This window comes from Panicum hallii, chromosome 5, assembly GCF_002211085.1.
Source record: "Panicum hallii strain FIL2 chromosome 5, PHallii_v3.1, whole genome shotgun sequence".
Taxonomy (NCBI): domain Eukaryota; kingdom Viridiplantae; phylum Streptophyta; class Magnoliopsida; order Poales; family Poaceae; genus Panicum; species Panicum hallii.
Window position 1 is genome coordinate 18,208,868 of NC_038046.1, and position 24,196 is coordinate 18,233,063.

A 24,196-nucleotide genomic window follows, 5' to 3' on the forward strand; every position below is an offset into this window, starting at 1 on the left:
AGTAGTCGTTCGCACGAGCGGTTACGCCGGGAAGTAGACGAAGTAGTCGTTCGCACGAGCGGTTGCGCCGGGAAGTAGACGAAGGAGTCGTTCAGGGAGCGAGCAGTCGCGTCAAGACGCTCCCCAAAAACCTAATTGCCCGCGTCCCGTGCAGGACCTTCAGCGAGCAGAGGTTCCGGAGGCCCTGCTCTCGCTAGACCTGTGCGCGCAGTGCTACCGGTGGGGAAGGCAGAAAGCAGCTGAGGGAGAAGCACGTCGCACGTCACGTCCGGCCGCGCACGCGCACGCGCACCGCCCGGCCGGCCTCGCCTCATCCACGGCCACGGCCCGGCTCGGCGAGGCAAGCGAGCGCGCGCGCGCGTGTGGTTCACCGTCCTCCTCTTACCGGCTTCTCAAGTGGTGTACACGAAATCCACCTTTTAAGTCGGTTGAGATCCTTCTCAATTCCCGGTACGGAATTAAGCATTGATTCCCTAGCATTAATAGTGGGCTTTAAATTCTTTTAATGCAATGGAATGAATGGGCCAAGCCCATTACTCCAACAGAATCTAGCCACGATTCGTCCGAAACAACCCAACCGAACACAAAAACTCTCATTTGCCAAATTGCGAGCAAAGGTTCAACTCCCAATATTTTAGCGCTGTCATTGTTGGTCTATTTCATTCTTTTCTCCATTACTGAAGCCAGTAGGGAATGTCTTGTCTTCCGAAGTGCATTAATTGGGCTGGTAAATAGAGTGGACCCTCCACTCTAACAGAGGGATATTGGCATGCAACAATGCCCATGTTGAACTTCGCACGGAACTGGCAACAGTTATATCATCAACATGATATTCCGTTGTTGTCTTCAGATGCCTTCATATGAGGCCTTAGTCTGCCACCATGAAAGTGCATCTAGACCTCTAATAGATTTTAATAAATAGAATAACACCACGATTCAAGAACTAATGATTATGAGCAGAAATTGTTATATCAATAGAATATTTATGATAAAAGATATTGAAAGTAAAGATAAAAGGCTCATATAACAAGATGTGTAACTAGGTTATGATTAAAGTGATAATATTGACAAGCAATGAATACTATATGGATTGAGTTACGTGTTTGATGATATCTATTTATTCTTATATCCAAATGAAGCTTGTTGACAAAGTCATAACACTAGAAGGGAATTTCTTGTGAAGAAATGGACGTAGAAGATATAAGTTGCAAAGAATTGTGAAGAATGAATTTTATTGATGATTTGATTATGATATAAACCTATATGGAACTCTATGTGATGCAAGAATGAAGAGTTGGAATTCGGGATAGTGTTTCGAGGGGCTAAGCTTGGTGAAGGGTAATTGGTTTGTGCCGAGGTACCAACGTTAGGGTGAAGAAACTTTTTTTATTCAACTTGAAGAATCTTAGTCATGTACAGTATTCATATTAGCAAGTATCAATCTTTCTAAAATCTTATTGTGAAGATGGTAATTTGAACTATGTCGGAGGAATTCTCCAGCCGGGTGGCGGAAAGCACCCGCCTAATCCTAGTTAAGGATGGGTTTGGAGGGGACTTAGGGACGCTCGACCAGTGGACAGATGAACACAGGAAGGACACGAAGATTTTAGAGTGGTTCGGGCCGCCGGAGCGTAATACCCTACGTCCACTTTGGTGTTGTATTGGCCGCATGAGCCTGAATGGGAAGCCGCATAAGCTTGTGTGTGTGCAACCTGGAACTTGGAACGTCTAGTGTGAGTGTTTTTGATCTTGTGTTCTAACGAGTGCATTCTCCCTTTTATAGTCCAAGAGGAGTGCTTACACTGAGCGGGACCCCGACATGTGGGTCCGGCCAACAGGAGCTTGTTCTACGAGAGATATGGAGGTCATCTCCTCGAGCTCCTCTCCGTAGTCCTCTCGATCGGGAAGTTGATGTGCGTATCCACAGTCGGGATACGGCCGTGTACAGCCTTGTCTTGTACAGTGTTCGGTGTCAGCGTTGCCCAACAGTGTAGCCGTGCTGTCACTGTTGGGATGGAACCTCCAGTCAGGGGGTGAGCCAGCGCTGGCTCGTGCCATGCGCACTGTTACAGCGCAAGCCTTAGCACGCCTATTACAGACCATCATCACGCGCGCAGTACCATGACGGGACTGCACACAGTCCGCGCACTGTGCGCGGTGATACGACGCGCCGCCTTCAGATCAGGCAGGCTTACCGTGGTGTCAGCTTACCTGCCCCGTGTGTCAGTGGCAGGCCGCACCTTTTGACCTTGGCGCGCCCAACTCAGCTACCGCATTAAATGCTGGTAGGTGGAGAGGCGACCCGTAAGGGGCCTCCGGCCGCAGGCACGCGGCGGGGTCAGCCCCGCTCCTCCCGCTGGGCAGCACATGGCGGCACCGGACCCCTTCCCGGGGGAAAGAGGGGGTCGGGGCCCCCGTGGCCGGCCGGAGCGGGCTGGCCTGTGATGGTCTGGCCATCACTCGTGGCGGCTCCGGACCTCCCAGGGGAGGCCGGGTCCGTAGGGGTTACCCGAGAGCTCTCCCGCCCACGTGGGTGTGCAGAGGACCCGGACCTCACGGAACTCGGGGAGGGTCCGGAGACCGTGGTCCCAGCTGTCAGGCCCGGAGGCCGTATGCCACGTGGCCCAGAGGTGAGGGGGAGCGTGGATTATGAGAAGTCCCAGGGCCTGGACACCCTAGCAGGAGGTACCCCTATCTGTATGTACCGACAGAGGCCCCCAGGCCCACCTCGGGAGAGGGATGAACCCGCAGGTGGGGCCAAATCCCAGCATCGCGCCGGGTGTACAGCTCGTTCCCGCCAGGCGAGGGCACAGATGTCCTTTCGCCCGTAGCGGGATCCCCGAGGGACCCGTCTTCCGCGTGCACCGTGCGCGTCAGACGGTTCAGATTCTTGTCTCATTCGAGCCCGCCGCGCGGCTCGGGCGGTTCGGATTCCGCCCTTCCCACGATCCTCCAGCACCCACGCCAATGACTGGTGGACCCGAGCCCACCGGTCATTGAGTGTGAGGGTAGGGGAAGGCGGCGCTGGCGACCGCTCGGCTTCCCCTCAGCCGCCGCGGGATGCTAAGGGGGGAGCAGCCTTTTGCATAAAAGGTATGCGCCGAAGGGAACGGCTACCTTTTCGCTCTTGCCAACAACAGACGCCGTAGCGCCCCTTCGTCTCCGCATCCCTTCTCGCGATCAGCTTCCTTGTGCCCGGCTCCTCTCTCCTCCTTGCCCCTTCGCGATCCACACCAACAATCTCCATGGCTTCACTTCCTTTCCCGCGCCGCTTCCAGACCCAGGATCAGCTGGACGCGGTGCGGCGCCTTCTAGGGTGGACCACGTCGGCGAATGCCGGGAAGGTCAGGGCCGGCGAGTTTCCCCTCCGCGACCTTGCCGCGGGGGAGTTCGTCCTCTTCAACTCGTACATTATGTGCGGGTTGGTTCCTCCGATCTCCTCCTTCTTCCTCCTGCTTCTAGAGGAGTTCGGCCTCCAACTCCATCATCTCACCCCCCACTCCGTTCTCCTCGCAGCGGTCTTCGCCCACTTCATGGAGATGTTCGTGGGGGTGTGCCCCTGCACCACCATCTTCAAGCACTTCTACTCCCTGGTCGGGACCGGGAAGAAGCGCGGCGAGATCGGCGCTTACTACTTCCAACTCCGGCACGGGATGTCGAGCGCCTACATCGCCGCCTTCCCCAGCTCCAAGTGGGAGGACTGGCGTGAAGGCTGGGTCATTGCGGTGACGGACCCCCACGACCGCCTAGAATTGCCGGAAGGGGGCCCCCAGAGCGACCGGAGCACCTGGAAGGCCAGGCCGTCAATACCGGTAGAGCTCGACCCAGTCCTGAACCGGATCAAGAAGCTGGCAAGGAGCGGCCTGACTTCCATGATGGTGCTGGGCGACTTCCTGAAGCGGCGAATCGCCCCCCTGCAGCATCAGTCCCGGATGGCCTACGTGTACACGGGGCTAAATGACTGCTGCAGGATCGCGCGGGGGCCCGGCGGCGACTTCACCCGGGCGGAGCTGGAGGCGGCGATCCGGGCGATGACCGGCGAGGCGTTCGTTCCAGAGTCCCTGGTCCTCCCGAGCGGGGTGAAGGCCCTGTGCGAGGACCAGGCTCTGCGGTCAACGGTCCTGGCGTCGATGCCGACCCTGGACGAGGGCGGCCTGGCGATCCGGCAACTGGGGGGCGACCCCAACCGCGGGCTCCAGATCCCTGGCGCCACACCGGACCGCCAGCAACGCCCCAGCGGAGGTGCCGGTGAGCCGGGACCCAGAGGTCCGGCCCCCGGCGGGAAAGGAAAAGAGAAAGCGCCGGTGCCAGAGCACCGGCAGAAAGACAGTGCGGGTGCTGCCCCGGCCTAAAGGAGCGGCGAAGCTCAGGGGGCGGCACCCGAGCGGCGCAGCCAAGCCGAAGGGAGCAAGTCCCGGAGGCTCCAGCGAGGCGATGGCTCCCTGGTGGGGGAGCCAGCGCCCAAGCGTCAGAAGACAACGGGGGTGGAAAAACAGAGCGGAGCTGCACCACCGCCACCACAGTACCGGCCTCCGCCGGGACAACAGTCTCCTCCGCCACCACCACCAGGGCCGCGGCCAGCGACACCACCGCCTCCGTCCGAGACCAGACCACCGTCCCCAACGCCGCCGCCAGGAGGCTCAAAGGTCGGGGACAGCCCCCAGAGATCCGGGGGGTCCTCGGCAGGGAGGAAGGTCCCCCCGGCCGCCCGGGGCAGATGGGAGTGGTACGACTTCCCGTAAGTGGTTTTATCAAGGTTTTTCATTTCCTTTCACGGCTTCTGGTGCTTAACCAAACAGGTGGTGCGGCAGGCCGCAACCTTCAAATGCTCCAACTGGGGGACCCGGCCCCCAGCCAGCGCCGGAGTCCTCGGCATCGGCTCCAGCAGGGCCTCCGCCAGGAGCAGCCCCAGAAGCCTCCGGACCCAGTGGTCTGGAGCTGGAGGCTACCACGCCACCACGTCCAGAAGCCGCCCCCCAGGAGGAGGCGATCAGGCCCACTGCGGCGGCAGAGGCCCCGGCAACAGCGCCGGGCGCCGAGGTCGGGCCTTCCCCAGCCGAACCGGCAGCTGAGGGGGTCGCTGCTACGGCGGAGGCTGCTAGGCCAGAGGCGGCGGCGGCGGCGGCGGCACCGGAGGCAGTGGAGGTGGCGGCTCCGGAGGCAGCGGAGGCTGCGGCTCCGGAGGCAGCAGAGGTTGCGGCTCCGGAGGCCGCCGAAGTCGCCAGCAGCGCCGCCCCACCAGCGGAGGAGGAGGAACCGGAGGTGGTACTGGGAAGGTATCTCCTCCCGAGCACAGCGGAGGTCCCACTCCCCCGGCTCATAGCCAAATGCCAACAAGCTCAACTGGAGCTAGAGGCTGGCATGCGCCGGGAGTGGGAGAGGCTGGAGGCGGAGCGCCAGCGGCTCTCCGACTGGGAGGTCCGCCTGGGGGACCGCATCAACACTGTCTCCGCCCGCTACGCCGAAGAGCACGCCAAGCTCGCACAGGGACGCGAGCTCCTGCGGGAGGAGCTGGAGCAGGCGCGCTATCGAGAGGCAGCAGCGCTCGAGCGGGAGAAGGCAGCCAACCGGCGGGAAAAGGAGGCCCTCGAGGCGCAAATCGTCGCGGAGAGGCTGAAGGAGGCGGCGACGGCCAGGGAGCGGGCCGCCCGAGAGCTGGCGGAGGCGGCCAGGGAGGCGTTTACAACGGCCGAGGTGCAACAGGCCTCCCTCGCAGAACAGGTGGCGGCAGCAGCGAAGAAAGAAGAAGAGCTGACCGCCCGAGAGGCAGAAGAGGTGGCCCGGCTGCAGGAGCTCCGGAAGCGGGAAGAGGCCGTAGAGAAGGAGCTGGCAGCCGGGTACCAGAGGCTCCAGGAGCGCGAGGTAGCGCTCCAGGAGAGGGAGGCCAAGGTGGAGGGGCTCCTTGCAGAGCAGCACGCCGGCGCCAACCGATTAACAAGATGGGTTGGCGCGGTGAACCCTCTGCTAGAGGCGCTCAGGGTCAACCTCATCTGGGTACCGGAGGCTCCTTCACCATTCGGCGCCGCACTCCAGCTGCTGGACACCACCGCCAGGCGGCTACAGGATGCGAAGGCCGGCCTCCAGGACCTCCTGGAGACAGAGGGACGAGCAGTCGCTCGGGGGGTGGCGGAGTACATCCTCACCAGCTTCCGGAGCCATGATCCTGCCGTCCAGCTGACGCCCGTCCTGGTCGGACCCCTCCGGGCGACAGCGGCCGCCGCGCGAGAAGGGGTCCAGGAAGCGGTGGACATGGTCGCGGCCCGCCTCCGGCGACGTCCCGAACCTTCAGAGGGTGGAAGTGCCTCCGGACCGCCAGAACAGTAGTGCTAGTATTTTTTAGTTATTTCTTTTGTAATATAACTTTTGTTATTGTAAGATAACCTTATAATATTACGCGTATTCAACGCAATTTTTGTGAAAAACTTAGCTGTTTTCCTGTTGTCGGTTTGTAAGGTGTTCTTGTGCATACCGAGGTCCCGTGTGGCCCCCTGGCAGGTAGTCGCGATAGGATGGGACTAGCTGCCATAGAACCGAGGTCCTGCACATGACTTAGAACGACGCTTAGTAGACGTCCCTACGAGGTACCGGTCCGGCCAGCGAAAGCCTACTATGTTGCGTAACGAGTCAGAGCACCGGAGCCATAGTTCGGGATTCTAAGGGGTCCCGGCCCCCGGGTCCATTGTTCAAGGTACAACGATACCCGTCCTAGGGGGGCAGGGCGTGTAGGCTTAGGGTACGGAACCAGGCTAAGCGGCTACACAGCCCTGGACCCCGGCAAAGAACGAGCACGCCTCCCTGAAGCCAGTCCCGGGTGCCCAGTTCCTTTTCTTCCGCGAGACAGGGGTCCCGGGCAAAGACATAGTGTAGCAACCTAAGTAGGACCTTCGACACGACACAGACGCGAAACACCACGTGGGGGTTAGCGTAACAAGATGCGAAAAAACCTTAGAATCGCATAGAGTTCAAGGACGCGTTTGAGAACAAATTTCCCCTTAAATGAATTGGTACAGAAGAGTTGTGCGATGTACGCCAGGGGCCGGATTTACGAGGGCGGACCTCTACCGCCCTGGTCCGCACGGCAATGCTACCAATTACAAAGGAAAAATTTCCTCCCAACCAGGTCCTAGGGGTAGAACTTACGGAGGTGCTCAATGTTCCATGGATTGGGTAGTTGCATTCCATCCTCCGCAGCCAAACGAACAGATCCGGGTCGGCACACCTTTGTCACCTTGAAGGGCCCCTCCCAGCTGGGGGAGAGCTTGTGCATACCCTCTCGGTTCAGGATCCGCCTTAGGACTAGGTCCCCGACCCGGAGCTCCCTACTGCGCACAAACCGTTGGTGGTAGCGCCGGAGCGCTTGGTTGTACCGTGCGTTTCGGACTGCTGCTCGCCATCTGCGCTCGTCGACGAGGTCCACATCTTGACGACGCTCCTGTTCCTGCATTCCCTCATCAAAAGACCGGACTCGCAGAGAGCCCATGGTGATCTCCGGGGGAAGGCACGCCTCGGCCCCGTAAACCAAGAAGAAAGGGGTTTCCCCTGTTGCCCGGCTAGGTGTGGTCCGGTTCCCCCATAACACACTTGGGAGTTCTTCAATCCACCTTGCGCCATGCTTCTCAAGGTCACAGTAGGTCCGGATCTTGAGCCCTTTGAGGATCTCGGCGTTGGCCCGCTCAACCTGGCCATTACTCCTGGGGTGCGCCACTGAGGCGAAACAGAGCTGAATGCCCATATCCTCACAGTACTCCTGGAAGTACTGGCTCGTGAACTGGGTCCCATTGTCTGTGATGACGCGGTTCGGGACCCCGAACCGGCACACAATTGACCTGAGAAAAGCTGTTGCTGACGCCTTAGTGATATTGACCACTGGGGTTGCCTCCGGCCACTTAGTGAATTTGTCAATGGCAACATAGAGGTACCGATACCCGCCAACGGCCCTAGGGAAAGGTCCCAAGATATCCAACCCCCATACCGCAAAGGGCCAAGAGGGAGGAATCATCTGCAGAGCCTGAGCTGGAGTGTGTATTTGCTTTGCGTGGAACTGACACGCTTTGCAGGACCTTACCAACTCAGCTGCATCCTGGAGTGCTGTCGGCCAGTAAAAAGCCATGCCGGAAAGCTTTACCAACCAGCGTGCGGGATGAAGAATGACTTCCGCACTCGCCTCCATGGATCTCCGCAAGCAAGTCACGGCCCTCTTCCTGGGTGATGCACCGCATGAGGACGCCGTTGGCGCCACGGCGGTAGAGATCCCCTTCTACCACTGTGTATCGCTTAGCCATCCGGACTATGCGTTCAACAGATGCTTGATCTTCAGGAAGGTAATTATCTTTCAGGTAGTCCCGGACCTTAGAGATCCATGCATCGGGACCTTTCTGAGAAACTGGGCGTGGCTCCCCGAGGTCTCCGGGACCCTCAAGGGAGCACACGACCCTTGGCGGGCTCCACGGATGGAGCGCCGCCGGGACCGCCAGCTTCGAGGTGCTAGTCCGACCCCCTTCGCCCAGGTCGGCAGGCTGGGCGGAAGGCTTCAGCAGACGTCTCTGGAAGACGCCCTCAGGCACAGGTGCCTGGGTCGATGCGCTCGCGGAGAGTGCATCAGCTGCTGTGTTGCCTTCGCGTGCAACATGTTGCAGTTCCAGCACAACGAAGTCCTTCTCGAGCCTCTTCACATGAATGAGGTAGGCCGCGAGCTGGGGGTTGTTGCAGCAACACTCCCCCCGGACTTGCCTGATGATGAGTTGGGAGTCCCCTTTGACCAAGAGCTCTCGGACCCCCAGGGACAGAGCCGCCGTAAGTCCGAAGATTAAGGCCTCATACTCCGCCATGTTGTTGGTGGCCTCAAAATCAAGGTGCACCATGTACTTTAGCTGCTCGCCATGTGGGTCGATGAGGACCACACCAGCCCCGGCCCTCTTGCTGCGGGCGGACCCGTCAAAGAAGAGGGTCCAGTGAGGCCTGGTGAAGACCGGAGCCCTGTCCACCGGACGTGGGGGGTCCGTCCCTTGGTCCGGACCCCCAGAGGCGTTTGGTGCCGGCGTCCATTCCGCGATGAAGTCAGCCAGGATCTGGCTCTTGACGGCGTGACGCGGCTGGAAGTCGAGCTGGAACCCCGCGAGCTCTGCAGCCCACTTGGCAATGTTGCCTGTGGCGTTGGAGTTGTGGAGGATGGCCCTCAACGGATAGGCGGTCACCACCACAATCTTGTGGGCCTGAAAGTAGTGGCGGAGCTTCCTGGACGCAACAAGTATAGCATAAAGGAGCTTATGCGTTTCAGGATACCTGGCCTTTGTCTCATGAAGGACCTCACTGACGTAGTAGACCGGCTTCTGGACGGTCCTGACTCTGCCAGGTGGACTGGATTCTTCAATTTGGGCTGAGGACCCTTCGGCCCCCAAGCTGCTCAGTGCTTCTCCGGGTCGGAACCCGGCCGGACCCTCCGAAGCAGAGCCGGTTGCTGGAGTGGAGGAGGCCGGACCTCCTTCTCCCGCAGGGGGGTCCACAGGGGCCCCCTGCGAGGGAAACTGGGACCTCTCGGTGACCAGCACCATGCTGATCACTTCGGTCGTTGCTGCAAGATAAAGAAACAGTGTCTCACCTGGGTCCGGAGCGACCAGGACCGGCAAGGAGGTAAGGTACTGCTTTATCTCTTGGAAGGCACGTTCTGCCTCTTCGGTCCATACAAACGGGCCGGACCCCCTCATCAACTTGAAGAAGGGAAGCGCCCTCTCCGCCAGCCTCGAAATGAAACGGCTGAGGGCTGCAAGGGACCCCGCCAACCTCTGTACATCTTTGAGGCGTGCAGGAGGCCTCATTGCCTCGATCGCCCGGACCTTGTCCGGGTTGGCCTCGATCCCCCGGTGGGAGACCAGGAAACCAAGGAGCCTTCCCGCCGATACGCCGAAGGCGCACTTCTCGGGGTTAAGCTTGGTGGAAGTCGCCCGTAACTTGTCGAAGACTTGAGCTAAGTTTTCTAAGAGGGAATTCGACTCTCTAGTCTTGACAACGATGTCATCAACATACACCTCGACTATATCTCTAACCAAATCACCTAGAGTGATGTTCATTGCTCGAGCAAAGGTGGGTAGAGCATTAAGCAACCCATAAGGCATCACTACATAACAATAAAGTCCATCCACTGTTACAAAAGCTGTGTGCTTCCTATCATCACAAGCCATCTTGATTTGGTGGAAACCAGAATAGGCATCTATGAAGGACAGCAAATCACACCCGGAGGTGGAGTCTACAATCTGGTCTATACGCGGAAGTGGATAAGGGTCTTTTGGACATGCCTTGTTTAGATTGGTGTAGTCGATGCACATCCGAAGCTTCCCGTTGGCCTTTGGGACTACAACCGGGTTGGCCAACCATACGGGATGGTAGACCTCCTCGATGAAGCCAGCCTGCAGCAGCTTGCGGACCTCTTCACGGATGAAGTTTTGCCGCTCGATGGACTGCTTGCGTGGCTTCTGCCGGACCGGCCTGGCGCCAGGGTGGATCTTCAAATGATGCTCAATCACCTCCCTAGGGATCCCGGGCATCTGTGACGGTTCCCAAGTGAACACGTCAACATTTGCCCGGAGGAAGGCGATGAGCGCGCTTTCCTATTTCTCTCCCAGGTTGCCACCGATGCGGGTGGTCTGGGAGGTCTCCGCTCCGACCTGGACGATCTTCACGGGGACATCGTCCATATCGGACGGACGGACCTTCGGTGCCTTGGCCAGGGCCTTGGCTCGTGAGGTCGAGGGGTCGGACCCCTGGGTGCCAGCTGCAGGGGCAAGCCCCGTAGCCAGCGCATGGAGCTTTTCGACCGCTACAACAGCAGCGGCCCGATCGCTTTGGACGGTGAGGACGCCCGCCGGAGAGGGCATCTTTAGGACCAGGTACCCGTAGTGGGCAACGGCCATGAACCGGTACAGGGCCGGTCTGCCGATGATGGCGTTGAAGGGGAGGTTAACTTCCGCGACCTCGAACTGCACGTTCTCGGTACGGAAATTGTCCTCCGTCCCGAATGTAACCGGTAAGGTGATGGTCCCTACCGGGTACACGGGATCGGGTCCCACTCCTGAGAATGGGCGTGATGGAGCCAGCTTGGACTCCGGGATCTGCAGGTGCTTGAACGCCGCATAGCTGATGACGTTGAGGCCGGCGCCTCCGTCGATCAGCACATGGTGAAGGCGTACATTGGCGATGGTGGGTGCCGTGATGAGCGGCAGCACCCCTGCACCCGCCATGTTCTCTGGGCAATCGGATGGCCCAAAGGAGATGGTGATGCCCTTCCACCGCTGGTGGGGCGCTGCCCTCGGCACCCCTGGTTTCACCGAGAGGACCTCCCGGCGAAGGGCCTTCACGTCCCGTCGGGAGACGAGCTCCGAACTGCCACCGTACATAACGTACAGCTTTTTGCGGCGCTCATCCCCGCCGGACTCGGAATCGGACTGCTGGAACAGTCCCTTGAGGTCTTTATTGGGGGTTTGATACCCCAATTCCCTCTCAGTCGCAGCAGCGTCGGCATCAGAGGCCTTCTCCTTGCCGGACCGCCGCGGAGGGGAGGAGCCTTCCTTGCAGGCTTGGTCACGCCTCTTGCTGAGGCGTTCCGCGAGCTTCTAGATCTCGCGGCACTCAGCGGCGCTGTGGCGAGCCCCAGGATGAACAGGGCACGACCCGGGGTCGGTGCGCTGCTGTCGTGGGCGCTTGCCGCGGGAGTTCTGGCCCCCGGTCGTTGCAGCCGCAACGGCCGGACCCCCGACCCGTGACTTGTCGAAGCCACGGTTCTTCTTGTTCTTCTTCTTGCCGCTGCCAGGGCAGCGACACTGGGCCCGCTCGTTTGAGTAGGTCCTACCTGAGTTGCAGAGTGCCACGCACGGCCTTCTGCAGCTCGGGCGCATTTGTCCGCCAGAGCGAACAGGGTGGTGACGGCTTCCACCTGGTGGGTCGCCAGCTTCTCTAGCATCTTCTCGTCTCGGACCCCCTGTCGGAAAGCCGTGATAATAGATGCATCGGAGATACGTGGGATGGTTCCACGTACCTTAGTGAAGCGGGAGATGAAGGCCCGGAGGGTTTCCCCGGGTTGTTGCCTCACGGCGTGGAGGTGGGCTTCCACGCCATGCTGTTGGTACGCACTGGCGAAGTTCGCCGTGAACTGTGCGCAGAGTTCTCCCCAGGAATGGATGGATCCCGGGGTAAGGTTCATGAGCCAGGTCCGGGCCGGCCCGGTCAAGGCTACATGAAAGTAACTTGCCATGACGGCTTCGTTACCCCCAGCCGCCGTGATGGCGGTGATGTAGACCTGCAGGAACTCTGACGGGTTGGAGGACCCGTCATATTTTTCCGGCAGGTGAGGCCGAAACTTGGACGGCCAAGCGACCACACGAAGGTGGTTTGCGAGCGCTGCACAGCCCACGCCCGATACCGGCGCCTGGGCTAGTCCTTGCGGCCTGGCCGCAGCCGCATCGAGCTCGGGCGCAAGGTCCCGACCCTCAATGTTAAGCCGTCGGTTGCGTGCTCGCTCGATGGAGATCCTGGCAACCTCTCCCGCATGCCTGCGGTTGAGCTCTGCCCGGAGGTCCTCAGTCCGTGCACTCCTTACTGATGGTGAGTGCACAGAACCGGATGCGCCGCCCTGGCGACGGCGCTGCCTGGATACAGACCCCCCCGCTGAGCCTGGGGAAGCCTGTGCCAGGTTGAGGAGGCGGTCGACGTCGTCACGCCATTGTCTGTGCGCGTCTGGCCGACGCCGCTTCGCCAGGGGGGTTGCGGAGCAACTCCCTGGCTGCCATGAGGGGCCCGCTTGGTGGGAGCACCGATTGGGCCACAGAGGCTTGCACCGCCGCACATGGTGGAGCAGCGCGCGGGGCCACCCTGGAGGCGGGATGGCGCGAGGCGTGTGGCGCCGTCGATGCCACTTCTTCACCGATCAGGAGGTTGTGGTGACCATTTTCCTGCGCCATCGAGGTTGTGAAGGTCGACCGAGCGCAAACCAAACTTCCCCCTACCTGGCGCGCCAAATGTCGGAGGAATTCTCCAGCCGGGTGGCGGAAAGCACCCGCCTAATCCTAGTTAAGGATGGGTTTGGAGGGGACTTAGGGACGCTCGACCAGTGGACAGATGAACACAGGAAGGACACGAAGATTTTAGAGTGGTTCGGGCCGCCGGAGCGTAATACCCTACGTCCACTTTGGTGTTGTATTGGCCGCGTGAGCCTGAATGGGAAGCCGCATAAGCTTGTGTGTGTGCAACCTGGAACTTGGAATGTCTAGTGTGAGTGTTTTTGATCTTGTGTTCTAACGAGTGCATTCTCCCTTTTATAGTCCAAGAGGAGTGCTTACACTGAGCGGGACCCCGACATGTGGGTCCGGCCAACAGGAGCTTGTTCTACGAGAGATATGGAGGTCATCTCCTCGAGCTCCTCTCCGTAGTCCTCTCGATCGGGAAGTTGATGTGCGTATCCACAGTCGGGATACGGCCGTGTACAGCCTTGTCTTGTACAGTGTTCGGTGTCAGCGTTGCCCAACAGTGTAGCCGTGCTGTCCTGTTGGGATGGAACCTCCAGTCAAGGGGTGAGCCAGCGCTGGCTCGTGCCATGCGCACTGTTACAGCGCAAGCCTTAAGCACGCCTATTACAGACCATCATCAGCGCGCAGTACCGTGACGGGACTGCACAGAGTCCGCGCACTGTGCGCGGTGATACGACGCGCCGCCTTCAGATCAGGCAGGCTTACCGTGGTGTCAGCTTACCTGCCCCGTGTGTCAGTGGCAGGCCGGCACCTTTTGACCTTGGCGCGCCCAACTCAGCTACCGCATTAAATGCTGGTAGGTGGAGAGGCGACCCGTAAGGGGCCTCCGGCCGCAGGCACGCGGCGGGGTCAGCCCCGCTCCTCCCGCTGGGCAGCACATGGCGGCACCGGACCCCTTCCCGGGGAAAGAGGGGGTCGGGGCCCCCGTGACCGGCCGGAGCGGGCTGGCCTGTGATGGTCTGGCCATCACTCGTGGCGGCTCCGGACCTCCCAGGGGAGGCCGGGTCCGCAGGGGTTACCCGAGAGCTCTCCCGCCCACGTGGGTGGTGCAGAGGACCCGGACCTCACGGAACTCGGGGAGGGTCCGGAGACCGTAGTCCCAGCTGTCAGGCCCGGAGGCCGTATGCCACGTGGCCCAGAGGTGAGGGGAGCGTGGATTATGAGAAGTCCCAGGGCCTGGACACCCTAGCAGGAGGTACCCCTATCTGTATGTACCGACAAACTAGAAGTGGATTTCATTCTTTGAAGATGGTGATTTGAACTAGAAGTGGATTTCATTCAAAGATAATAGTTTAAGTCACCAACTTAAGGAAGTTGTGTTTCAGTTATAGAAACCAAGTTGGATGCACTCCTCATATTTGAGAATGATCGAGGTACAATATGGTACACTTTTGAGAAACTCAAATGCTTGAAATGTAATCTATCTTTGATCTTGAGTATAGGTGTGTCGTACTATCAAAAGGGATGCATCACATTGTATTTTAATTTAGTCTCAGTGCTCAAGTAACCCAAGTAAGTTGAGAGAAATACAAAAGCCTCAAATGCACATATGGTGGAATTAATAGAAGCAACCCGGAAGTTCCGAGTTTTGCATACGTGGCACTAATGGCCAGTAGGTTTGAAAATCCGGAAGTTCCGAGTACGAGAATTCGAAAGTTCCAGGTTCTAACTATCATATAACAGCTAGTTTATTTTGACCCAGCTATTTATACCCTTGAGTCCCCTCCTTCGTGGGCTACTGTTCCAGGCATTCTTTTGCTGCTTGCTGGTCGTCCTAAGAAAGTTTGACAGCCTTGTTGAGCTCTCCAACCTCTCTTTGTGAGATTGTGTGGTTCTTGTAATATCTTTAATAAGTTGGGTTTGAGAGAGTGAAAGTTTGAGAGCATTAGAGAGCACAGCAAACCTTGAGCATTTGAGTTTGGCCGAAATCATGTGTTTTGCATTTGCTACTCTTGGAGCTTTAGCTCCTAAACGGCTAGATGTTGCCCAGACGATAAACGGCTAGGTGTTGCCCGACGAGCATCCAATTGTATTGAGTTATCGCGGAAAGTTTGTAAGGATCAATTTCCACCTCCTCAAGAGAAGGGAATCAAGATAGTGGAAGATCAAGATGTGCTTGTGTAGCGCCTTGGCGGAGGCTTCGCGGAGCTACTCAACAAAATCTGTATGATTCACTGAGCTTGTATAGCACATGCAGTGAATCCGAACTTCGGTAAACAAAATTATGTCAATTGTGTTCGATTTAACCTTGTGGATTTGAGGAGCTCTCCATTGAACATTTGTGTTCTTTAAGAGATTGTTATTTTTTAATTACAAGTATTGTATGGAGCTGCTCTAGAAACTCCACTTAACCTACTCTAGTTCTAACGGGGTTTGATCTTGTATCCATTTACTCGCACTAGATTTACTGTCTTAACTCTACTCTGTGTGAACTCGGAAGTTCCGTTTTGTAGAATCCGGAAGTTCCGAATTTATCTACTGCCCTACTCAAATTCGGAAGTTCCGGATTTGCTAATCTGGAAGTTCCAGATTTACCAGGCAGTAAATTTTATCCGTTGAAGTGAAAATTTATAGATACGGCTATTCAAGCCCCCCTCTAGGCAATATCACAATCCTTTCACTCCAGCCTTCAGCTTCTGGAGTAGTGGCTTTCAACTAGCAAATCTCCACGTCTTGAGGCTGCACGCATGTTGGATGGTTGCCTGAGACTTCAGATAGTGTGCATCTGCTGCAGATATTCATTGTTTTCCTTCCTGGAACAGGGAAAGCAAACTGAAAAATCAATCACCAATTAATAGAGGGTAGAAGACGACAGTAATAATACCACTCTTGGTAAACAAACATTGCGCATTTATCACGGAAACTTTGAAATACCAAAAAAAAATAGTGCAAGAAATGCCATACAGCATATTCAAATCATTCAGAGAGCATGAAAGTATTCATTCAACTGGATAAGAAGTTTAACTTCAACTTCGATAATGAAGACATGGTAATAACAATCCATTAGGCCAATAAGAATTATCCGTTAAACCATAAGGTATGTATATGTGTCGCACAAAACAACATAATGCGTACAAACTAAAAAAGCATACTATCTGCAACCTAAAATATAGCTACTTTCACGTTCAAAATTTGTCAATATAGCTATTTATGTGTTCCCAGGAGTGATTCGAGTCGTACGTCTATCTGCATCCATATGCTGTGACGCATGTTTATTTTAGTTGCATATACAAATAAACTTGGAAATGTGTTGGCGGTAAAAAAATGGTGGGCATGCAGGTGTAGCATGCATGTTTAATTTTATTGCATGCAAATAAATGTGGACCTTTACTGGCACATATAGCAAGACTGGGTAAATGAAGGGCATTTAGACATTTAATCGCTCTCATTATTCAGTCTGAGAAGGGATGGAGGGAGTACTACTAGGTAACTTCTAAACCAATGCCATTGTCATAGAATACATGCCTAGTGCTTCCACTGAAAGAAGACATGGTCAGGAAACAGAATAAAGTTCCAAACCTGACAGGAAATTCTACTCTTGCATTAATTATCAATTATCATTATGGCATGTACTATAGATAAACATTCAATAGTTAGCATTAGTGTTAAACACACTATTAGGCACAAACTGCTCAATCCCCACAAACGGTGGTGAAAGGGCAATGTGAGCAAGTGAGCCAGAAACAGATGGCCATCGGGGCTATTTTGCTAAAACCTGGTTAAACCGTGGTTTATGCTGCAATTATTCAAAACTAACATTAGCTCTACAATCTTTCTGTCTATGCCAGATCTCCGGTATGCTATAAATATTGTAATTTGCAGTGCAGAATGACTGAATGAGCATCATACTACACAATACTTTCTTTCAACTACTGCCATGATAATTGGCAAGAATCGGATGCAGCATTTGTCTGAATAAACCCTCTTAAATTTTTCTAAAGCAACTGAGGGATTGTTTGGATCCCTTGCCCGCCATGGCCCATGGCTTGCTTTGCCTGGCTGGACAATGAACGCAGTATTTGGTTGCCTTGCTTGCTACCTTGTTTCCTGCACTTTCCAGGATTTCCATCGCCAACACGGCAACACGGCTGAGTGAAACCACTCTGCAACGCTGGCAAGGCTAGCCTTGCCAAGTGAGGCGAGCTGGATGGGCAAGCCAGCCAAATGTGCCTTGACTCAACCTTGCTAAGGCAACTAAGCAAGCCAGACAATATTTTAAGATAACTAGGATTGCCAACACAATTTTATTAAAAAATGTTAAATTATATTGGCTAGAAATATCCAACCTTGTAGCTCCAACCTCAAGCCTAAAAAAATGTGATTTTTGTGAAGTTAAGAGCACCTGAGTAGCACCTTGCAGGCCTGGGAGCTCAACTCCCAGTGGGAGCGAATTAAATGGAGCTGGATTAGAAAAAGGGCCCTCGCTGTGCAAACTACTTTCAGCTGCTGGCGCAGGGAGCGCCGCCTGGGTGGGGCAGCCTTCGGGACCATTTGTAGACCCAGAAGTGGTTAGGTTTCTTCTTAAAGCAATGCCGTGGAGGCAGTCTTTCCCCCGTTTTTTTTCATAAAATTAAGATGCAAAATTGATTCACTATAGTTCTAGGTGCCATAGACCTTAAATTACCATTTCATCTTTGAAGGTCAGAAAGTACAAAACAGAAACATGATGGATCACCCCACAACAATTAGCAATTAATTGAACAAGCAGAAAGACAGTTCATGTTTATTGTAGTTTAATGTCTTGTACAATGTGGATAAATGATAGTTAACAATTCATCCAGTCAGTCATGAATACAGAATAACTGAACCGTAGTCTGCAATGGAAAACAGTGTTAAGTTCATTATTTCATTAAGGTTACAGAGTTAAGTTATTGGACAGTATGGTAACAATGGCAAATAATGTTAAATTCAATATTTCATTTTCCTATGAGGATATCAAAAGTCATAAAAATATAAATGCACATAAGGCCAGTCTCAGTGTAGTAAGTATAACATAACAATGGTTGCTTGTTATATGTGACGTATCTCTCAAAATACCATTATAACAGATGACTGGTGCATATCAGACTTAGAAAACAATGCTAAATGGATTTGATAAGCTTCCAAGTTCCAACCATTGAAACAGAACATTTCAATAGACACAGAAAGTTGACCTAGATAAGCATGTCCTGCAGGCACGATTAGTTTTGGCATGCTACACTAACCTACCAGTAACCAAAAGTTCATGTGCAGTCCTACAGACGTACAAGTTGGCATGCTTATATGCAAGGTAAAAAAAAACTAAGTGGAGATATCTACACATGCAACATTTTGAATCCCAATCTTAAGAAATTAAGTTATTGCAATCATGAATTTATTGGATCTGAGATCCAGCAGGCTAAGACAAATAACATATATGCATTAATGTGAGATCAGGAAGGCATGCTAAATAAAAGAAATAATATTACCTGTCAACCATCAATTAAAGTGACTTTGGATAGTTCCTGAAATTGTGAACACCTCAATGCTAATTTTTTTTTGAGGATTTGCTACTCCATAGCCTAACTAAACATGGGCACATGGTCGGCATGTCAGTTTGCAACCAGCACCTTCTGTACGGCTCCACGGCCAACATCAGCTATTTCCCCTGTCATTCAAACCAACACAGTAGAATCAGAGCATGCACCGAATACACATATCACAGATATAATAAAAGAAAATGTTGGCCGATGAAACATCTTTAAATAGACACCTGAGTTCTCATATTTAGGTGTTAGGCTAGGCAAGCATAAAACTCCACCAAATTTACTCTGTTGCAGAACCATCCTGGTTAGTGGTTTTCATCAACGAAAAATACTAAAAACATGTATACCCTCTAGAGACTGCAAAGCTAGAGCTTTTGAACCACCTACAGGCTTACATACCAACATCCATAAACATCATTCAAGACTAACAATGTACAGATCACATTCATATTGATAATGAAATGAGGAATGTAGTGCATAACTTTCAGTTAAGGTGCTAAAAATATTATCACATAAAGAATACACCACATTTGCTCTGCTAGTTGAGATTTTGGGAAATAAAGCAATCCTAATAAAATTTGTGTTGCACTTCATCAAAACTTCATCAAAACTGCATATAATTGCAAATGTAGGGGTGCCAATTAGTGCCCTTAAGGGTCAGCACCAACCCTCTTGGGTTTAATTAATTGAACTATGTCATCAAAATCTGCCATACTTTGAAAAAAATTGGTTTGATTCAGTGAAGTAAAGAGGGTCGGTGGTGCCCCTTGGAGGCACCAATTGGCACCTCTACACAACTGTAAGTCTGAAACCTATCACTTATGATGAAGTAATGGATGGCAAGCATGTTTAAATAAATCCTTGTGCTAAATTTGCAAAAGAAATCCTTAAGAGTTTAAAGTATGCATGCTTATCCATATATATAAACATATAAATAAAAATGAAGCAACCTTAATAACAACGTGATATTTTCATCCACATGATCGTCTGTAGGCTGCAGTAGGACAGATAGAGATGAGGCTTGAATCTTAGTTGAAAGCTGATTCCTAACTTGCAAAAGTTCTGGTGTCATTCAGTGGTACCCGTGACCAAATCTCAGGGCAGACTGTCTTGTACCTCATTGGTTTGACACCAATCTTCACCATATCAGCATAGAGCATCATGGCATTTAAGACATAGCCAAGCATGCACTGCCCACGAATCAGTAGTGTATAGGTAAAGCTATCAGGCACCATACCTGACTTTCTCATATAAGAGAAGAGCTTACCAGCTTCGCAGTGTTGGCTATCTATGTAGAGTCCATATATCAATGTCATATATATCACACAGTTTGGAATCAAATGGTCTTCTTCAGTCGTAGAGTTTGAGAAGAAAGAATGAAGATCACTGTACTTCATCCCTGAGTACTCCATCACAAACCTGACCGCATCCTGAACCCGATTCTCTCTGCACAGACCATCAGCAAGAACTGACACTGTAATAGCATTAGGTGAAATACCTTTCTCTATCATCTCCTTATGCAAACGAAAAGCAGCATCTATGCCACCATTCTTGGCATGGCCACAAATAAGAGCGGTGTATGTAACCACATTAGGCTCAATCCCCTTAGCCACCATTTCAGTGTATATAGCCATTGCTATTTGCGTATTCCCTACCTTTGAATGCCCATCTATCAAGGAGGAGTATGACACCACATTGGGATCAATTCCAACCTCAGTCATTCTTGTGCATGTTGCTAGTGCTTCCTCCAAATTCCCATTCTTGCAGTACTCATCAATCAGTGCATTGTAAGCAGCTGCATTCAGATTAGCACCAGATTGCCTCACTCCTTCAAGGAACCTGGCCGCTACTTGAATTTGCCCTCCGTCACAAAGGCCTCTCACAACTATGCTGCAGGTGAACTCATCTGGGCACAACCCTAGGTGAGTCATCTCCTGATAAACTGCTAATGCTTCTCGTGCATTTCCAGATTTGAAAGCTCCATCCATCAAACTGTTAAACACAGGAACTGTAGGAGCAACCCCAAACCTGGGCATGTCAAGAAACATCTCCTTTGCTTCACTGAACCTCATCGCCTTGCAGAAACCATCAATCAGGGTTGTAAAGATAATAGCATTTGGGACGAGGCCACTCTTCAGTAGTTCCTGGTACAGCATAAATGCACGGTTGACATCTTGTATCTGACAATGGCTGCTCATCAGCACATTGTATGTGTACAGATTAGGCTGCATCCCTGCTTCCTTCATAGCGTCAAACACCTGCTCAGCATCACCAATGGAGCCCTCTTCACAAAGCACACATATCATTGTCGTGTATGTGACCACATTCGGATCAATCCGCCTCGCCACCATCTGATCCCACACCTCCTGAGCCTTCGCCACAGCACCCTGATGCCGGCACGCGTTGATGAGCGTATTGTACGTCACCACACTTGGCACCATCCCCCGGCTAAGCATTTCGTCGAACAACTCCCAGGCGCACCCGAGCCTGCGGGCTTTGACGAGCCCGTCCAGAATCGCGTTGCACGCAGGTAGCTCCGGCAGCGTCCGAAGGCGGCGGAACACGAACAGCGCCTCGTCGAGCAGCCGCATCTGGCAGAGGGCGATGACGAGCACGCCCAGTGCTGGGGCCGGGGAGGTGGAGGTGGAGGCGAGAGCGGCGAAGGCTGCTCCGGCGGCGGTGGGGGTGGTGGAGGCGGGGCTTCGTCCGGGGCAGGAAGAGGAGGCCTGGACGAGGGATTTCGTCAAACGGATAGCGTGCGCGAAGCTCTTGGCCGCGGCCGCGCCGTGGACGGCGGTGGCGAGGCGCGCGGCGCGGTCGCGGGATGGAGCTGGGGTGGCGGCGGCGCCCGCTGAGGAGGCGGAGAGGCTGTGGCGGCAGCGGAGACGGTGGTGCGTAGTGAGGGGGTGGCGACGGCAGAAGAGAAGGCGGCGGAGCGACGGGGAGGAGGGAGTCATGGGTTAGGCATTGGGACGGCGGCAAATCTCCCGTGTTTGACTACGGGTTTGGTCATTGTTCTACCATCTGATGACGTCACAACTATTTGAACGCCAAATTTTTATTATTTTTTTAAAAAAAGCTTTGAGCACCAAAGGTTTAAGGTTCTCTCTTGGGGAGCAGGAAGCTGCTGCTACTGCTCATTGAACCCGGACGAGTTTCAGCTAATCAGCCATCACAAATATAGCTGTGTTTGATCCTAAGCATAATCGTATTGGTGCCTAGGAAATGTGACAGTTTCACAGGATTTTTGTGAATTTGATAAGAAACAATTCATTTGGCATGGTGGTGCTTAGTCTCCTTCTATTTTGAAAATATTATGATAGCGGAAACTATAAGAAAGTAGTAATCATCTACATGGAAACTCAATAAAAAGAATACGTTACGCATTACGTCTCACCTTTTGAACATCCATTCTAAGGATGGCCATGGAAACGGTTCCTCATTCCCGTTCTTTTTGTGTGTGGTGGTGGAAGAGTGTATTTCTAATGGTGATCTCCCTCCCTGCATAAACAGAAGCTAGGATGCTTTTTTACATCCATAAGTTGCCACACATCTCCATTGAAATATGCTTAAGGCGTAATCAACAATTTAAAGACTACACTTTAGGCGAGGTTTGGTAAATGTGCATGTCTATATATGTGATATAGAAATTTTAAAAAGTACGACAAACCATAATTTTGATACCGAATGTGCCTAACTTTTAGATTCGTATGCTGTGGAAATAGATTAGCAATCAAATCTTTTTTCGCGAATGTGACTGAGTACATATTTCATTTAGAGGAAGTACGAGATTATCCTCGTAGTGCAAAGTTACAAAACCACCAAACAAGTGCCAAACAACCGAATACGTACTGAAGCAAATAAAAAAGAAAAGAAAGGGCATTCACTCAGCCTAACAAACCTAGATCTCAAATAAACGACCAAGAATATCTATTTCGCTGAAGAGAGGCATTGTAACAGTGATTATCTACGGAAATTACTAAATGACTAAGGCTTTGTTTGGAAGAGCTTCCTCAAAACAGCTTTACCGGTGAAGCTGAAGCCACTCAAATAAAAAAATGGCTTCACCAGGCGTCTAGACCCTAAGGTACAACTATGGTGGCAAAACATTCGTCTAGACCCTAAGGTACAACCATGGTGGCAAAATATTCATCTAGAGAAAATGAAACATCAGTCACGGCACGATCGGGGCAGCTATATATCGCCTGTGCTGCAAATCAATCATCCCTGAAGGATTTGGTGAGATCAATTCAGCCTAATATTACTTAGCGCGCGAAGTTCTCTTTTTTTACTGATTCTTTATTATATATTGGGATGTTGTGATCCACGTGCTATTAATCCATCAACCTGCTAGCACGCTGCTTTTTATATTATCTTTTTTTTTCTTTTCTTCTTCTTATTCTTTTTCCTTTTTCTTTTCTTCCTGGTTGCTTGTCATGCTTTTTCCTTCTTCCGACCTTGCTTCCTTCGTGCCTTTACTTCCTATTTTCTTTTCCATTTCTATTTTTAATTATTTTATAGATGACTTCTTGCTTTTCTTATTCTTTGCTTTTATCATTTCTTCAATACCTTTTCATTATTCTTTTTTTCACGTTTTCTCTTTTCTTAATTTTGGATATTTTATATTGTATAATATTCATATTATCTATTTTTTGGTTCATATATCTTGTTTCTTTAAACTATGTGCATAAATGGTGGAAAGATATTAAAATTTGATGTTTCTTTTTTCTCTTCTTTATAATATTTTAATTTATTTGGTTCCCCTCATTTCTTATATAATAAGTATTTTAATTTATCTTTCTATTTCATATTAAATTGCTTATCTATTTTTACCTATCTTATAATTTTATTCTTATTTAGTTTAATTCTCCCTTACTTTCTTTACATAACAACATCCATTTAAAATTTTTAAAAGATTATAAAAGTTATTGTTTGTTTATATAGTATTTGTTTGAGGTATATAAATTGTTGCATTGTGCATGATGTCATTAATTTCATCTCCACATGCATGCATGCGTCCATTATTTTATTTCCTTCTCATTAATTTTTATTTTCTTCTCTATTTTCTTTCTTTTCTTTAAATGCACTAATAATTGATGTATTTTTCCAATATAGTTTTTCCATTATTTCTTATCTAATTTTTTTCTTTTATTCTTTAATTTCTTATTCCACTCTTTTTACCTATTCTTTATGTACCTATCCACTTTTTTTATATTTTCTATATTCTTCTGTTACTCCTTGTTGTTCAATCTATCCATTAATTTTTTATAGGTAGTAATATCAAGTTCTTTTTTATAATATAATTATTTCAGATGTGTAATTTACTTGTTCACTTTGTAGATTAAATTGTTCGGCCATGTTAGCTCATTTGTTCACGGTTTTATTTCCTATTATTTAAATCTATACAATCAAATGTTCACGATGTTTAATATTTTATTCGCTGCATATTATTATTTGTTCCTTATGTTTAGTTTTCTGTTCATAAAAATAATTATTTGCTCGTGTTGTTAAAATACTAGTGGAGATGTACGTGCCACAAGCACATGTTTAAAGTTAAAATATTTAAAAATGATTTGATTGCATCGAATTACTACTAAAAAATCTTATTTGTCGCGTGATGGAATAACCAATTATTTTTGCTATCTATAAGTCTAAAAGGTAAGTAATATTTAGCAT

At 51.6% G+C, this 24,196-nt stretch overlaps 1 protein-coding gene across 2 annotated transcripts; it reads right to left on the reverse strand.

Moving 5' to 3' along the window:
- Positions 1–15,233: 15,233 nt before the first annotated feature.
- Positions 15,234–21,497, reverse strand: LOC112891827 (pentatricopeptide repeat-containing protein At5g61400-like). Of its 2 annotated transcripts, XM_025958804.1 has the most exons (4): positions 19,471–21,497; positions 18,748–18,805; positions 18,464–18,642; positions 15,234–15,769 (listed from the first exon to the last, which is right to left on the reverse strand). In XM_025958804.1, the coding sequence occupies exon 1, from the start codon at positions 21,475–21,477 to the stop codon at positions 19,567–19,569; it is 1,911 nt and encodes a 636-aa protein (XP_025814589.1). In that variant the 5' UTR covers positions 21,478–21,497; the 3' UTR covers positions 15,234–15,769; positions 18,464–18,642; positions 18,748–18,805; positions 19,471–19,566. The 2 variants fall into 2 exon arrangements, with proteins under 2 accessions (XP_025814589.1, XP_025814588.1); XM_025958803.1 differs by lacking the exon at positions 18,748–18,805.
- Positions 21,498–24,196: the final 2,699 nt, after the last annotated feature.

What these genes read in the sequence shown, in the direction of transcription:
- LOC112891827 (XM_025958803.1), bottom strand. Translation starts at nt 21,477, where the DNA reads ATGACTCCCTCCTCCCCGTCGCTCCGCCGCCTTCTCTTCTGCCGTCGC.